At 47.3% G+C, this 15867-nt stretch overlaps 2 protein-coding genes across 3 annotated transcripts in view; one reads left to right on the top strand and one right to left on the bottom strand.

The window, feature by feature from the left end:
- CACNA1C (calcium voltage-gated channel subunit alpha1 C) overlaps nucleotides 1-15012 on the top strand; it is a 739906-nt gene extending 724894 nt beyond the window's left edge. The window contains exons 45-50 of one of the 2 annotated variants that reach the window (XM_077169590.1): nucleotides 423-551; nucleotides 3067-3170; nucleotides 3516-3619; nucleotides 5517-5852; nucleotides 7499-7782; nucleotides 7887-15012. In XM_077169590.1, coding sequence (XP_077025705.1) covers nucleotides 423-551; nucleotides 3067-3170; nucleotides 3516-3619; nucleotides 5517-5852; nucleotides 7499-7782; nucleotides 7887-7908 — 979 coding nt within the window. In that variant the 3' untranslated portion in view covers nucleotides 7909-15012. The remainder of the gene's footprint in view (nucleotides 1-422; nucleotides 552-3066; nucleotides 3171-3515; nucleotides 3620-5516; nucleotides 5853-7498; nucleotides 7783-7886) is intronic. The other variant, XM_077169589.1, reaches the window with a different exon arrangement.
- Nucleotides 9691-15867, bottom strand: part of LOC143691311 (uncharacterized) — a 53558-nt gene continuing 47381 nt past the window's right edge. Inside the window, exons 3-4 of the mRNA XM_077169605.1 lie at nucleotides 10186-10335; nucleotides 9691-10080 (exon numbers count right to left, since the gene is read on the bottom strand). Coding sequence (XP_077025720.1) covers nucleotides 10225-10335 — 111 coding nt within the window. The 3' untranslated portion in view covers nucleotides 9691-10080; nucleotides 10186-10224. The remainder of the gene's footprint in view (nucleotides 10081-10185; nucleotides 10336-15867) is intronic.

Raw genomic sequence — 15867 nt, 5'->3', positions numbered from 1 at the left:
TTATAACAAGCCTCTATGTCAGGCAGGGCATAACTCATTCCCATTTTGTAGAAGGGGAAACCAAGGCACAGGGTGGGCTAAGTGACTTGGGCATGGTTACACAGCCAGAGAGTAACTGAATCAGGGTCAGAACTCAGATCTCCCTGGATCCTAAACCAGAAACCATTTCCCACATAGAAGATACCCTAACCACACGCCTGTGTCTCCATGACTTCATCCACCACTGTGGGAGGAAGAGGCCACAGCAGTTATGAGCGTGTGTATATGTGTACGAGTGTGTGTGTCTGCATATGAATGTGGGTGAGTGTGTGGAATGAGTGTGGATGTGCACACGAGTGAGTGTGTGTGTGTGATGCCCTCCTTGCTGAGCGAAGAGGAGAGTTGGCAGTTTCTGACTTTTCCTTCCATCTGGGACATTTTAGGTGCCACTCCCGGGAGAGCCAGATAGCCATGGTGTGTCAGGAGGACATCTCCCGGGATGAGACCTGTGAAGTGAAGATAAGCCAAGACACTGAGTACTGCAGCGAACCCAGCCTAATCTCCACAGAGATGTGAGCTCTGTCACCTTCTGCCTGGGGCGGAGCCACGGGGTGGTGGGGGTGCAGGGCTGGGGGGGAGGGTCTGGAGAAGAAGCCGCCTCCCTGAAATTCGTCCTCTGGGCACAGTTTGGGGTAGGATAGGAGATCGCCTGTCAGCAAAACGTTTGCAGAGCATCTGTCACCTCATGAGAGAGATGGGACCCCCCACACACACACATACACATACACACGCTCTCTCCCCTTGTTTGCTTGGCCCTACCTCACTTAAAACCTGTAAAACGGTGTTTCTCAGACATTTTTTACTGCAACCAAAGTCATACTTTAGAGTGAGATTCTGCACATCTAGACATATGTTGACAATTAAACAAGTTTCACAAAACACTTTCCAGTACAGCTTCCCAGCAGAGGGCGCTGTTAGCAAAGCTCGTGCTGAGACTTTTCTCAGGGCTGAAATGTGTAGAGCAGGGGTTTGTTACTGTAGGCCCAGACCTATCGGCAGGTTGCAACATCCACTGAGTCAGTTATGAAAAAAATAAAAAACAGTCTAGCATAGACTAGAATAGACAGAATAGAAAATATCAGAAATTGTGAAGGGCCATAAATGTAAGCACAGCTAAGGAAACATTTGCTTCATTGCCAGTGTATGTGGGTGTGTACCGAGTCTCATTGTAAAATGTATTTTTGATTGTAGGCTGCAATCAAAATGATGTAAGAAACATTTTTTTAGAGGCTTCCTTAAAAGCACTTATGGTAAGGAAGGAGCAGCTTCCTGGGCTTTGGAAGAAAACAAGGGTGTGACTGGAAAGCATACGTTGGGCAAATAGGGTGTGGGGGTCACAGGCCACCAAGAAGTGGGGGGACAGGAACCTCAGTCTGCCCTCAGCATGACCAGCACAGTGTGTGGCTTTCCAGAGTTCTGTGCTTTCTTCCCTGCAGAGCTAGGTCGGAAAATTAGCATTTTCCTATAGGAAGATGAATCCAATAAATGAGAAAAACCATGGAAAGAGTAGTTGAAAGACTCTTGCCAAGTCAGTGAAACCCCCCCCATCAGCAAAATGTGTGTATTAGGAGTGAGGGAATGATATACCATCTCTTTTTCTGACTCGATGAAATATAGTGAATATAAAGCCAAAAGAAAATCTGAAGTTCCTTAAGAGATAGCATTCTAGAAATTGATTTTTAGAAAATTCTAATAAATATGTGGCCACATATCCTGGAAATCAGGCAAACCATATGCTCTGATCCTTTCCAGCAATTGTTAAGGGTTTGGCGCATCCAGGCACTCTACCAGGTCATGAGAAAACTGGTCTCCACACTCAAGGAGAGCTTACAAACCATTTAGGAAGCTAAAGGAGTGCTCAGGAGAGAAAGATAACTTGGGACTTTTCTAGCTAATTGCTGATGGAGCAGTCCAGACAAAGGGATACAGGTGTCAGGGATGGTGGAGGTGCAAAGTGGCCTTTCCAGGTACCAAGTACTAGCTCAAACAGCTGGGTTTTCAAGAGTGAATCAGGAAAGAATATAATAACGACAGTTTACAAGTTGCAAATGAGAGCAAAGACTTGGAGGCATGAACATTAAAGGTGTCATTCCACAAACTTTCCTGCACAGATGCTAGAAATTGCTGTGCTAGGAGCAAGGGAGCTCCAAGAAAGCAAGGTGGCCTGGTCTCTGCTCTCAGGGAGCTTGCAGAGTAGCACTGGGGGCAGAATCAGTGACCTTGTAGGTAAAATGAAGGGTTTGGGATAAAGCTGTGCTCCGCAGGCTGCAGGGGCCACCCATGAGGGACTGTGAAGTCAGTTTAGTTGCACCAACATTTTTAAATGAAATAGAACAGACTAAAAACAAAAATGATTGGAGTACAATGAATGCAATAAAGGGTAAGTAGTGTTCATGAAGTATAGCTCAGTTATGTCTGTCTGTGTGTTCTGGGAATATGTAAAATAAATTTCTACTGTGAGCCATGGTCAAAAAGGCTTGGAAGCCATTGACTAGATACTCTGCTACTCTGAGTTGTATATGTTTTGCAGGCAACTGCTCATGTGTGGTTGATGATGGAGGGGTTGCTGGAGCAGGGAGACATTGAGGTGGAGGATAAGTTCAGCCTGAAGGAGTAGTCATAGTAAATAGCATGGGTCCATGTCAGCAGAGGAGCCTCAGCCATTCCTTGAAAGAACCTTGTGCACCTAGAATTTTTTCCCAACTTTCTCAATAACTTTGACCCAAGAGTGCCCCCTCTGCCTCCAGTCAGATGCCTGGCTTATCTTAGACAGTTATGTAGGAAGAACTGAAAGGCCCCAAAAGCAAGCCTGGAAACATCTGTGATGCCAGAAAACAGGGCAGAGTTTCATAGGGTGGCTAGTTCCAGCTCCTCCCTCCCCGATCCCGTATGTTAGCACAGGTATGGTTCCCTTCGCAAAGGAAAAAACCATACTGCCTTCTGAGATGCCAGCGTCCCTAAGTGGGCGGATTGGGGGGTATTTGTTTCCTGGTCTCCAGGAACAAGCCCAAGAGTTCTCTGTTCCAGACTTTCCTATCAGGATGAAGAAAACCGACAACTGACACCCCCAGAGGACAAGAGGGACATCCGGCAATCTCCAAAGAGGGGTTTCCTCCGCTCCGCCTCCCTAGGTAAACACTCACGCAGTGCTCCCCAGACCCACCCAATGGTCATCCCTGAGATGACACTGGTTAAGGCGCTCAGGAACAAACAAGAGACGGAGGTGGCCTAGCTCTTAATACCCTCTACCCCATGCTGGTCTCCAGAGAGACAAGAGGGAGTTCCAGGGGCAGGGCTTGCTGGGATGCAAGTTGGACATACCCTACATCACATGTCTTGGAGACAAAGCAAAGGATAATAGGAGGTGTATCTTGGACCATTGATGTGACTCCTTGCACCTGCCCCTGGATATGAGTCATCTCAGACCACTGTCCTCTTTTGCCATTCTGACCCTTGTTCCTTGGCTGGTTTTGCAGGTCGAAGGGCCTCCTTCCACCTGGAGTGTCTGAAGCGACAGAAGAATCCAGGAGGGGACATCTCTCAAAAGACAGTGCTGCCTCTGCACCTGGTTCACCATCAGGTCAGCACATGCTTTTGGATAGACCCCTGGTCCCCATTTAGCAGGCTGGACAATCCCCAAGGCACCAATCAGTTACCACACTCTCAACCCACTGCTGTATCCTAGCCCTGTCCCTTCAGCCCCCCTGGGAGGGATGCCCACTCTTCCTCCTCAGGTGAGAGTCTTGACAAGGTCTAGCATTTCCCTAGGTGAAGTTCTAAGAAAGAGTGAAGGAACTCATGCGATCCTGGAGGATTAGCCACCCCAGGGTTCTGCGGTTCTGCGAACTGTCCTTTCATAGTGCTACTGATGTCACACACACACACTCCCTCCAGATGCTGGCTTACACCACAGGACACTCAGGCAGACATGACGGTCATACCTAGAGTTGGTAGACACCTGGGAATGTAGCTCCACAAAATTTCTTCCACTGAAATACAGAAACAATCAAAGATCTTGCAGGCAACATGATCAGGAGTGAAGAGGGATGTCCAAGGAAAACAGATCCAGGGAGCTTCAATAGATTAAAGATCTTGGCATAGCTGACTCCAGCTGAGACAGTAAAATCCAACACATTGGTATCAAATATAGTCTTGGTCTCTTAGAACTAGTGGGAACTATGAGAACAGTCATTACTAGGCTAACTAGGACCTAAACCAAAATTTCCCAACCTTTTCACCTCCTGACTCCCTTACCACAGACCCAGGCTTTAAGGGATTTTTATACCCAAAAATATTCTACTGCCAATCACAGCTTATAATGAGCATATGCTGGGCAGTGTGACTCAGCTAAGTTGATATTATTTCAGCTCAAAGAAATAACCTATTTGCTTATCTTGTGTGGCATTGCCAAATATATATGATTTCTATTGTGCTTTCTGAAATATTGAGCATAGCTTTCAAACTATCCCCTTATACTCCCGCAGGCCCCCAGGGAACCATGAATCCCTGCTCTGGGGACCACCAAGAACAGTGAGCAGGGAGGATGGCAGAATGTGGGGCATCGTGTGTGCTATTTTTAAAGGCTTCTAGAGATTGATTTAACCAGTGCTATTCTCATCATGCTGAAAGGCAAGAAGCTCTTCTCGATTCCTCCACTGCAACCTTTCTACAACCTTCCAACCCACGCAGCTCTGTTCCCATTCCCTCTGCCTCTCAGAGCTACATGTCCCATGCCACAGGGTCACTCTCTATCTGTGAACACATCCCATCAGGGCAGCTGACCTTGCAGAGCAGGTCGTCAGGGCATCTAAGATGTGGGACATAATCCCTGCCCTCAAGATGCTGAAGGATATTTGGGGGCAGAGGAGATGAACATAGAAATTGTTCGGTTACACTAAGAGTGTAAGGTTTAAACAGTGGTTCAGGAGAACCTGAGCTAGACATTGGCAGAACATTATTAATAGCCCTAAAGACTTTTAAAAATTAAAATGACAAAATACTGGTTTTGTTGAGCTTTTTATGACATACAGTATACTTTTTCACACACCCCATGGCACTGGAATCTCTCAGCACCCTCACAAGGCAGATAAGGAAGTCATCGTGCTCATATTTTATAGATAATGCAGGCATCATCATTCTCTCTGTCTCTCTCCTACTGATAGAAGACCAAAGACCAAGAGAAATCACAGCTAATAGGAAATAAGACCAGCACTAAAACCCAGATTATCTTTATTCCATTCAACCACAGCTCTCTGAGTTTGGAGGAGAAAGAGATCACTTGAAACTGGGGTGATAACAAAACATATTTTGGGGTTGTTGAAACTTTCGCCAGGTCTTGAGGGGGTTGGATGCAGATGGATGAAAACGATGGTGGGGTGAACTCCAGGCAAGTGGAAGTAGCTGGAAAGCCATTGCCGCTTGGAAGGCAGAGACCTGCTTGTCTGTCCTAGTAACATGTGCTCCTTGTGTGTCTACAGGCACTGGCAGTGGCAGGACTGAGTCCTCTCCCGCAGAGAAGCCATTCCCCCACCATGTTCCCCAGGCCATGCGCCACACCCCCTGCCACTCCCGGCAGCAGAGGCTGGCCACCGCGGCCCATACCCACCCTGCGGCTGGAGGGAGCTGACTCCAGCGAGAAACTCAACAGCAGCTTCCCATCCATTCCCTGCACCTCCTGGTTGGAGGAGAGTGCCAGCTGCAGTGGGGGTAGCAGCACCATCCGGAGAGCCCGGCCTGTGTCCCTCACTGTGCCCAGCCAGGCTGGGGCCCGGGGCAGGCAGTTCCACGGCAGTGCCAGCAGCCTGGTGGAAGCGGTACGTGAGTCCAAGCTGCCCAGCCGATGAGGGAGGGAAAGGGCCCGGCAGCAAGGAGACTTTGCTTCCAGAATTGAGATGGGAGCACCAAGTTTATTCCCAAATAGATCGGATGCCAAATCTCTTGACCCGAAGGACCCTCCCTCTCAGGGCCTGCAGAAAATTATGATGGTACAAGATGTCATTGGCTTCTGTTGGGGCTGGAGCTTTGGGACCCTGTGACCAATTAAATTGGGATTTTTTTTTTATATATACCTCTTGGGATGATTCTAAAGCACAGCCAGAGTTGAGAACCACCAGTCCAGAGCCAGGGAGCTTTCAGTTCCACCATATTCTGCCCTGGTCGAGGCATCAGGTTCAGTCCTGGCACCACATTTGAGAGGGCCTCTGACAAACTGGGACAAACCCAAAGGAGGACGACCAGGTTGGCACAGAAGAATTGGTTGAGGGAATTACGGAAGTTGATCCCAGAGAGGAGATGACTTCAGAAGCCATCTCAAAGCTGTAAAGGAGACTGGAAAGAGATTACAGTCCAGGCAGGACTATTGAATACAGAATTGGAGGGAGCAGGCCAACCTGGTGGGCAGGCCAGATCTCAGCCCACAGAACGCTTCAGAGTGAGAAGGACTGTTCCAAGAAGTAGTGAGTCCCCTGTCACTGGGAGCATGCAAGCAGAGATGAGGCCCATCTGGCTGTCAGGGGCTCATGCAGAAGATGGTGAATTGAACCAGATGACTTCTAAGGTCCCTTCTAACTCCAGGACACTTCACTTGGCCTTGATTAGCCATTATCCATTTCACAGCTCCTGCTGAGCGCCCACCATGGGCAGGTACAGTCCTAGGTACTAGGACACAACTGAGAATAAACAGACCCTCTACTCTCATGTGCTCAAGTTGTGGGGAGGGGAAACTGGCAATAAATAAAGGAGGATAAAACATGTCAGGAAAGGGCAGGTGCTATGAAGAAAAACAAAGGGCAGGGATTTAAAGAATAATGGGGAAAGGGGAGGAAGACAAACATATCTGGGGGAAGAATGTTCCCCTCCCCTCTTGGCCCTGTAGCTGATTTATGCGATAGCCCGTCATCACAGCAGCTGGCAGGAGTGGTGGGGGAGCTTTGGGGATCACCTGCTGGCCCTTCCTAGCAGAAACCGAGCCAGGTACGTGGAAGGTGTTTTGCTCACATCACAATCCAAGATTCTCACCCCCCAGAAAGGCAGCTGGTTGGCAATGGGCAGAGGACGGGAGTTAAGAGTTTCATCAAAGGAGAATGAAGTTTCCTAGCGCAGAATAACATGGGAGGCATCTGCAAGGGGAGGCCAGGGACAAGCAGTGAGAAGGGGGCCGGTGGAGATCTCCCCTGACGCAGCCCAGGGGGAGCCCTGCTACCCTCTGTGAGCTGAGTGTCTCTGCATTCAGTGGCAGGATTCAAGCAGCCCAGTTGAAACCTCTCCTCCTGCCTGCGCATCCCAAACTCCCCCGGCCCCATGGCTCTGCCTTTCCTCAGAAGCACCCTGCACACGCAAACGCGCACCTCCGGCGTTACCCCCAGGAGCCCCTTAGTCCCCCTAAGGAGAGGCGCTGAGCCCCAGTAATAAGTTGCCTCTTTGGTTCTTCTCCATGACCTCCCACCCCTTCCCTTTTTAGGTCTTGATCTCAGAAGGACTGGGGCACTTTGCTCAAGATCCCAAGTTTATCGAGGTCACAACCCAGGAGCTGGCGGACGCCTGTGCCATGACCCTGGAGGAGATGGAGAGCGCGGCCGACAACCTCCTCAGCGGGGGCGCCCAGCAGAGCCCCAACGGCACCCTGTTACCTTTTGTTAACTGCAGGGACCCAGGGCAGGACCGAGCAGGGGGCGGCGAGGATGAGAGCTGCGTGCCGGCCCTGGAGTGTCCACAGGGCGCCGAGGAGCTGCAGGACAGCAGGGCGTATGTCAGCAGCCTGCAGTAGCTAGGGACCGGGAGACGCTGGGGTGTTTTTTTTTTTTTTTTCTTTTTTATTTGTTTCAATGTTCCTAATGGGTTCGTTTCAGAAGTGCCTCACTGTTCTCGTGACCTGGAGTTAACCGGAACAGCGTCTTCATTCATTTCTGTCGGGACAAGACGCAGAGTTGGGTGGTGTGGAGAAGTCAGCTTTTCAGGGAGAAGAGATGCAACAACCCCAGTTTGTGTCCACAGAGGTGGAGAGGTGAGGAGGCGGCGGGAAGACTCGGAGAGGGAGAGGGAGAGCACAGACGCCTGCCCTCCCCTTGGATTTCAGGCCCTGCGCCAGGAACCAACAGCCGCCTTTGGGCAGAAAAGAGAACCTCAGCATCCTGCCGTAGCCCTCACCAAAAGGACCCTATATCAAACGGGTGTCTTTCAACTTCGCTTGTAAAAAAAAAAAAAATCATTTTGCACATATTCTGTATGAGCCTCACTGTCTCCATAGAGCCAGGGCCCTGCTGATCTGGAGAATGAAACGGGGGCGTGACTTCCGCGAGGATCGCAGCCCCACCCCGGAGAGGGAGGAGGAAGTGGCAAGAGGCGGCAGGAGCTGTCGGGAGACCGGAGCCCAGGGCCGAGGGCCGAGTGTAGCACGGCAGCGGGGCGGCTTCTCACCAAGACCCCGGGCACCGCGGCGGCGTTGGCGGCGGCAGCCCGGGCCGCATGGCCCGAGTCCAGCAAGGGTCTCTGCGCCTGCACAAGCCACGCCGAGCTCCAGCCCGGCCGCTGTGCCAGCCGTCAGCGCGGGGAAGGGGCTGGCACGGCCCACCAGGGAAGGGGCCGCCGGCTCTCGATGAAACAAGGTGGTGCTGAGCTTCTGTTGAGCGCTCTTTCGTGGTTTGACATTTTTCTTAACAGCATGTTGCAGTTTTCATTTTAAAAAAATTTTTTTTCCCCAGGGGGAGGGGAGGAAGAAGAGTGTTTACAAAGTTTTGTAGCCGCCCACCTTACAGTTTTCACTTTTGCCGATGTAAATCGGGTTTGGTTTTACGGTATTATTTAAACGGAAAGGTCGTGATTTCCTTTTTCCACGGAGGGTTCAGTAGAAGCCGTTGAGTTTTACCAGCCATTATGTATGCCCAATAATTTGTTATGATTTCCTTAGATAGTAACAAATCTTTTTGTTTTGGTTTGGTTTGGTTTTATAATTTAAAAGTAATAGGCAATGCACTTGATATGGTCTTGCACATATGGGTGATTGAGTTGGGTTCCTTTTAATGCTGGGTGTGTTGGTGGGTGCCAGAGAGAGGAAACATGTATGGGTGAGAGTGTCTGTGTGTGTGTTGTGTGTGTGTATGTAGTGCATCGACTGTGTGTACATGTTGGTGTGTATATGCACCCATGTAGTGTGCCCACGTACACGAGTGAGTACCCTTTCTGGTTTAACGTGGGGAGAGCTGAATCTGGGGCCATTTGAAAGCAAAAACAAACCACTGTCTCTGCTTCTGAAACGGGAATCAGTAACTCTTTGCATTTTCTGTCCCACAAGATATGCAAAAACAATGCAATAATATTCATTTTAAAAATACAATTGTGAGTTGTGTTGGCATTAAAACTGTATTTTAAAAACACAGAAATTTAAGGGAAAAAAAACTCAAGAAGGTGTTCTGCTTCGATATATTCCGTGTAATGTTTTATTGCATTGATAATGTTTCTGTTGAAGAAACTGTTATACTTGAATTCAGGTCAGTTTCAGTATTTTTCAAATATTTTTTTAAAACTGAATTGCAATTGTGCCAAGCGAATATAATGAATTAAGTTTGTTTTTGAATTCACTTCTTGTATATTTTGCTGCATGTAAAGTAAATCATTTTGTATTTGGAGTGTGACAAGCTTTACCTTTGAACTCTTAAGTGCTTTGCTATGTGTGGTTGGGGGAAAAGGGAAAGATTTGAGATTTTTCTTTTGATCTGTACAATGAGCAAAGGTATCACCAGTGTAAGTCATTATTCTGCCATCCACAAACAGGTTTGGACATCACTGTTTTGCATATCTTGTGTTCGCTTTTATTTCCCTCAGTTTTTATGAAATCATATAATAGGTATATTCATACACATCTTGCTTTGGGAGACCAAGACATATTTTATTCCAGTCTTCACTCTTTCCACTCTGCTTGGGTTCTCTGATTTGGTATTTCTCCAAGAACAGCTCCTTAGGCGCTGGGCTGGCGTGAGCATCTCCCATGGAAGAGTGGCTGACTCTTCACTCCCACAGCACAAACTTGCCTCAGTAAAGTGTGCTCTAAGAGGATGAAATTAAAGACAGATTCATTAGAAGGGAGGAGGACACTCACTGCTGGCAACTGCTGTACCCAAACTCAGACGGTAGGGACTACAGGAAGGCAACCTGATAAAATCTTTGTCCATCAAGTCAACTCCGTCTTACTCATTTCTCCATCCTTTCCTCACTCTGGAGCAGAATTTCCTCCAGACTCATCCTTATCATATGCGTGACAGCCACGGAGGGGACCAGGACACGGCAGGAAGCATCAGGAGTCTACAGTAAGAGTGGAAACAGGTTTTGTGGGAACATCTCTTATGCCCTTTACATCTACCTAAACCATCCACAAGTTGGTGCTGTTTCCTTCTAACGTATTTCAACAAAAAGGGACTGGTTTAGGGAAAGTATGACCCAACATTCACCCAGTCTCTTCCAGTCCTTTGCTCTTCTTGGCATTGGCCCCTGGCGAGCTAGAAATTAAAAGAGAGAGAAGTCCATTCCTCAGTGAATATGAGTTGTGCTTTCAAGGACTAACACATGAAGAAGTGGGGTGACATACCAGATAGTCCTAAGTTAGCTTAAAGTCTAGAAACAGAGGAGGTTCTTCATGTTTCTCCAAGCCCCACCTACCCACACCTTCTTGACTCCTTTTCAGTGTCATCAAGTTCTTGTGGAAATTAAGTTTGTCATCCTTTGTCCAATTTCCCAAAACTTCTGCTGCTATGATGCTAAGACTAGTGCTTTCTGGTTCTTGCTGTACTTTTGGCACCTCATTAGAAATTTGGAGTGTTAATTTACCCTACATACACACACACTCAACTTTTTCATGCCACCTATTTTCTTTTCGAACTTTTCATCTGCATCACCAAGTTTTATTGGCCAATGGCATGGGCTACAAGGCTAGGCTCATACCAGCTCCTCCCAGGGTCCTCCTCAACAATGGGCCCCTAGCGCTTCCCTGCTCTCACCCTTAAGCTCCCTTCTTCCTTGTGGTCAAGGAAGAAGGAAGAAGACCTGAGTAACCTTCCTTCGTGCACTCTACAAAAACAGTGCCAGCAGTGACACAGCTATCAACAAGCGAAGGAGATTCAGATGACATTCAGCTTTCTTCACCTGACTTCACGATTAACTAGTGAAGTTAAATGCCATATGATTCCCATCATGCAGACAGACTGGTAAAATCAGTGTGGAAATCAGTGAACCTCACTCCACCATATAATAAGTGATGTTCACTCACCACCTAAAGTAGAATTTTCCACAGGACCTTGTAAAACATAACTGTCAAATCTTCTTTAGCCCTTCTAACAACCCCCAAGTGACAGGAGGAAAGTAGCTCCCTGTGGCTGGGGAAGACCAAAAGGATTTGAAGATATGTTCAGTTTGTATTTGTCCTCCGACTGGCCCTGCTCCTTTTATGTCCACGTTTTGGTCGCTGGTTATTCATGTGCATGGCTGTGTTCAGCAGAAAGATCTCCATTCTGTGTCCTTTCTCTCTGTTACTAATAGGTTCTTTTGGTCTTAGGGCAAAAGGGGGGACTTTTCCCTAGGTTTGGCTTAATTCATGGATTTTTCCCTGCTTTGAATCAGAAATCACTTATTTATAGCCCACTTCCCCATCTTCTCAATTTGATAACCTTCCCAACAACTGGGAAACCCAAGGACATAGAAGCAAAGCTTCCTTACTTCTTTCTTCTATCCTCTTCTCTCTCCCTGGTGCCACATTTCAGGTTTATCTAGAGTGAATCTGCCCATCACTTTCTCATAGCCGTGCTCCTTCCGGAATGTCTCCTGACCATTCAGTAGAAGATAGTAGAGCAAAGTTAATATCATTCTGAGAAGGAAGAGCACCCTGAAAGCAGGGAGTTTATAAGGTATCAAAGGATGACAGTTGCTTTGCAGAGGCCAGCTGATACACTCCCATTACTCCTAAAGGCAAAGAAGTACAGCGGGAACTTAATTTTGGCATGAGATAGAGCCCTGGTGATCAGGGTTTTAGCCTCATCCAACCATAATCGTAAATATTGCCAAGGAAGAGGATGATGTCTCCATCCCTAGAGACCTACAGAAATTGAATTATCACTCTAGAGTTAGATAAAGTTTAGCCAACAGCCCAAAAAACGGGCAGCCTGACTTCAAGAGGACCCCTTTAGGCCATGGGGTGGGGAGGTGGGAGGGGGCCTTTTGCTGATAGAAGCTGAGCCAATTTTTGTTTTGATTTTGGTTTTTTTAAGAAGACCTGGGGAAATTTCAGCTCAGGCAGACCTGGAAGGGAAATGGGGGGTGGGGGGGAACCGGGATCTGTTCCTGTCTTATGGAAAGATCTGACTTAACTGCCCCCACAATGGCCATGGGAGAGCTGGATGCTACAAAGATCTACTTTGGAAGAGAGGAAAAATAAAATTTCAATCTGGCATTGTTCTCTCGGCCAAATCAAAGTATGGCTAGACTTAGGAGTGTCTGCCACACAGTGTCCCCTCTTAGAATTGCTTCAGGATTATCCACTGTTCCACCTAAAGCAGGTTTCAGCAGGAAGGCAGGTGGGGAAACCCTTGTGTCACCCACAGGGAGGTTCTCAGGCACCGTCTGGGGGAGATGTGAGGGCTGAAGAAGTCTACATTCGTCAGGGGTGGAGCCTCCTTCCTCTTGCCCTAGGCTGTTCTCTCGCCCCCATCTTCCCTTCTTCCCCCGGTCTCAAAGAGGGACAGAGAGCTGAAAAGACCCTCGTGTGCAGATTCTGAAATGGGGACTTTGTGAGGCCATTTCTGCATTTAACCTTATTCATTTATTTATTATTTTTATTTCAAAGCAATGAAACATTGCTTTGTGGAGCCGGGTACCAATATAACAGGTAAATGGGGTTCTGCCTGATTTCCACACTGTTGGGGAGACACTTAGGCACTTAGAACCCAGTGCAAAGACACACGCGCACACGTACCCTTAAGGGGCAAGTGCTGGGGATGAAGTCCTAGATACACGATTTTGTCCTCCTCCAAGCAGGATGAGTACTATGTGGAGAAAAACAGAGAGAGAACCAGACTGAGTTCTTTGGTCGGAAATAGTATCATCTGAACACATTATTGTTATGAAATAAATATTATTTATCAACATGGAGAAAATACTAAAATCAAGACATTTTCCTCCCGTGATTTGAAAAAGTTTGATCCACAGCAGGTGAAGTGCGCTTCCTAGGATATTAGAAAAGCCTTTTACTCGGTCTCTGAAAGAGAACCAGAGATTGTAACTGAATATATGAAGCTTAACAAGCCGGTTCAATGATGAACATAGTCAGAATTGGGATTTTCCATGAAAATTCCCTAAGTCTAATACTAAGTAAGACTAGACAAAGACTAGGTGATTAAAGTTTGAAATGTCACCATCACCAAAACCAAATTCTCTCCCTTCAAATCAGAGGTTAACCTCCTTTCCAGCATACACCCCAATTTTCAGAATTCAAATAAACTCTCTTGTTTGAGGTTGCCAAAAAGAATAACATGATGCTTAAGCAGCCATGGGCTATAAATTTACTGCCAGCCTGCTGTCTGGAAATCACTTGTGCCCCACAGACATAAGAAGATGCTTTGCCAAGGTCATTATCAGGCAAACCTCTTGGAGGAAGAGATCATAGGTATTAAAAGGGGGCAATTTCTGTGTGAGAAAACTCAAAACTGGACATGATGGTTCTTGTTCTGTTAAGGCCTGGAGAATTCTGACTCTGACCATCTCAAGTTGCTGAAGTTCAACAGCAGTGCACTGGGGAAGAAGGGGTGAGCAGACAGGGGGTTAAGCCAAGGGAACCCGAGGGCTAGAATTTTCAGACTCCCTTGTGTGAAGTCTCTTCTGAGCCGTTAGCCAGGAGAAGAGAGAAGAGAAGGCTCTTTTTTGTAGAGTCATGGTAGGAAAAAAGTGGCCAGGTCGCTGTATGCCACCATCCCCAAGACTTTCCAGTGTGGAGATGCTACAGCAAAGTCAAGAAGAAAAATAATCAGACTTGAGAATCAACAGCACATGGTTGTCGGCAAACAGTCCTGCCCAAAGGGCTCCTTCAGGAAGCACCTTCAGTGATCCAAATGCTACGGGCACCTTTCCACTCCCACACATCACACAGTCACCCCTCACAGCTTCATCCCACTGCCCCAAACTTGGAATCCGTCTCCTGACTTCCTGACCAAATTATGCACCGCCACCCCCGCTGGCTGCCGGGAACGCATGCAGTTTTCCCAGAACATCCTGGAAGGAACTTCTGTTCCTTCCCACGGCTCCAGGCCATGGGCACCGAAGGAATAAAGGTCTGTGATGATGGGAGCTGAAAACAACCTGTCACAAAACAAACAAGTTCATTAAGAAATAGGGTGGTGGCAGCTCCCCAGCTGCTGAAGACCAAATATTGTCTATTATTTTGTAATGTTGCTGTTTTCTTTTGATACCCCAGGACTATCAAGCAAAACCTCCTTCCACATAAGAGGCTCCAGATAAAGCCCCTCCATCCCTCCTCTAATCACTTCCTCCTGCTTAGGCCCACATTCAGGCCCCCCCCCCCAACCTCTCGGATGCTCGTTCTCAGATGTAGAAAGATGGACAGTGCCTCTGTTGTCATCCTGACACCTGTCACCACCACCTCCCATGCCTGCACCCCCACACCTTCCCCTCCAGGCTCCACGACCTCACAGTCTTACTGTTGTAAATAGTGCTGTACAATTTGTAATCGTCAAGCAATTCCATGTCCAAGGCCTCGCCTGCATGCCTTCTCACCCTTGAGAAAGGCCAGGGAATCTAGAAGGGACAACCTTTTAAAGAGAGCTTCAGGGTCATCTCTGTGTGAGACACTATGTATATTCCTGTAAGATTGCATTTTTATCTAAGGAATGATGTTATTTAAAAAACTAAACAAAAAAAAGACAAAAAAAACAAGAATTGCAAATAAATTTCTTAACAATGTCTACACTGGTTTAATTGTATCTTCCCTCTTCCATATCCCTTCTCTTCTTCTATTTCATAGAGGTCACAAAAATATACTTGACTCTCAATTATCTCAATTGTCTCAGATTCCCCAATGGGGAAGAAGGCTGGGGAGGACATGGGAAATTTGAATCCAGTAATAATCCTTGACCTATTTCAGCAATTAATCTCATCATCCACATCTTCCTTGCCACAAAAGAGTTAATAGATAAATGGCCAAAGGTTGAAAGGAGCCAGAATAGGAGGAATTAACAGGATAATCCAAAAATAGAAGGCCTGCCCCCCAAATAATTGGAAAGGTACAATACTGAATGAAGGGGAAGGAGGGAAAGGTGGCCAAGGAGGGAAGGAAGATGGGAAGAAGGGAGGGGAAAGATAAGATAATGTGTATTAAAGTGCTTTGAAGACCATACAAATGCAAGGTTCTATTGTTGCTCTTATTATTATTATAACTCAAATTGACTCCAACAAAGCTCCCAGAACCATCCCCAGTATTAAAAGAAGTATCCCAGAAATACATGTTTTCCCTGCATATAGTTATAAGAACACCTCGTTATGACCAAGTCCATTCCAGGAATTACAGGACATCAGCCTACTGTCTCCATCTCCATTAAGGCTTCCCACCACCCTGCCACACTGCCTAGACCCTGAAACCTGGAGTCTTTGATCATATGAGAAAAAAGAGGCATGGAAGGGCTGGAGCACAGAGCTGAAAACTGACCTCATCTGCAATTGCTGCCTGCCCCAGCCCCAGGAGCATGCACTCCACCAGACCTGGCCCAAAGTCACAAACTATCAGTGTTCACAGTCCGTGGTGAGGTATCATTTGTCACCGGTCATTTACGATCAGTG

Source organism: Tamandua tetradactyla, chromosome 7 (assembly GCF_023851605.1).
Source record: "Tamandua tetradactyla isolate mTamTet1 chromosome 7, mTamTet1.pri, whole genome shotgun sequence".
NCBI lineage: Eukaryota > Metazoa > Chordata > Mammalia > Pilosa > Myrmecophagidae > Tamandua > Tamandua tetradactyla.
The sequence above is the reverse complement of the archived record's forward strand: the minus strand, read 5'-3'. Positions and strand labels throughout refer to the sequence as shown.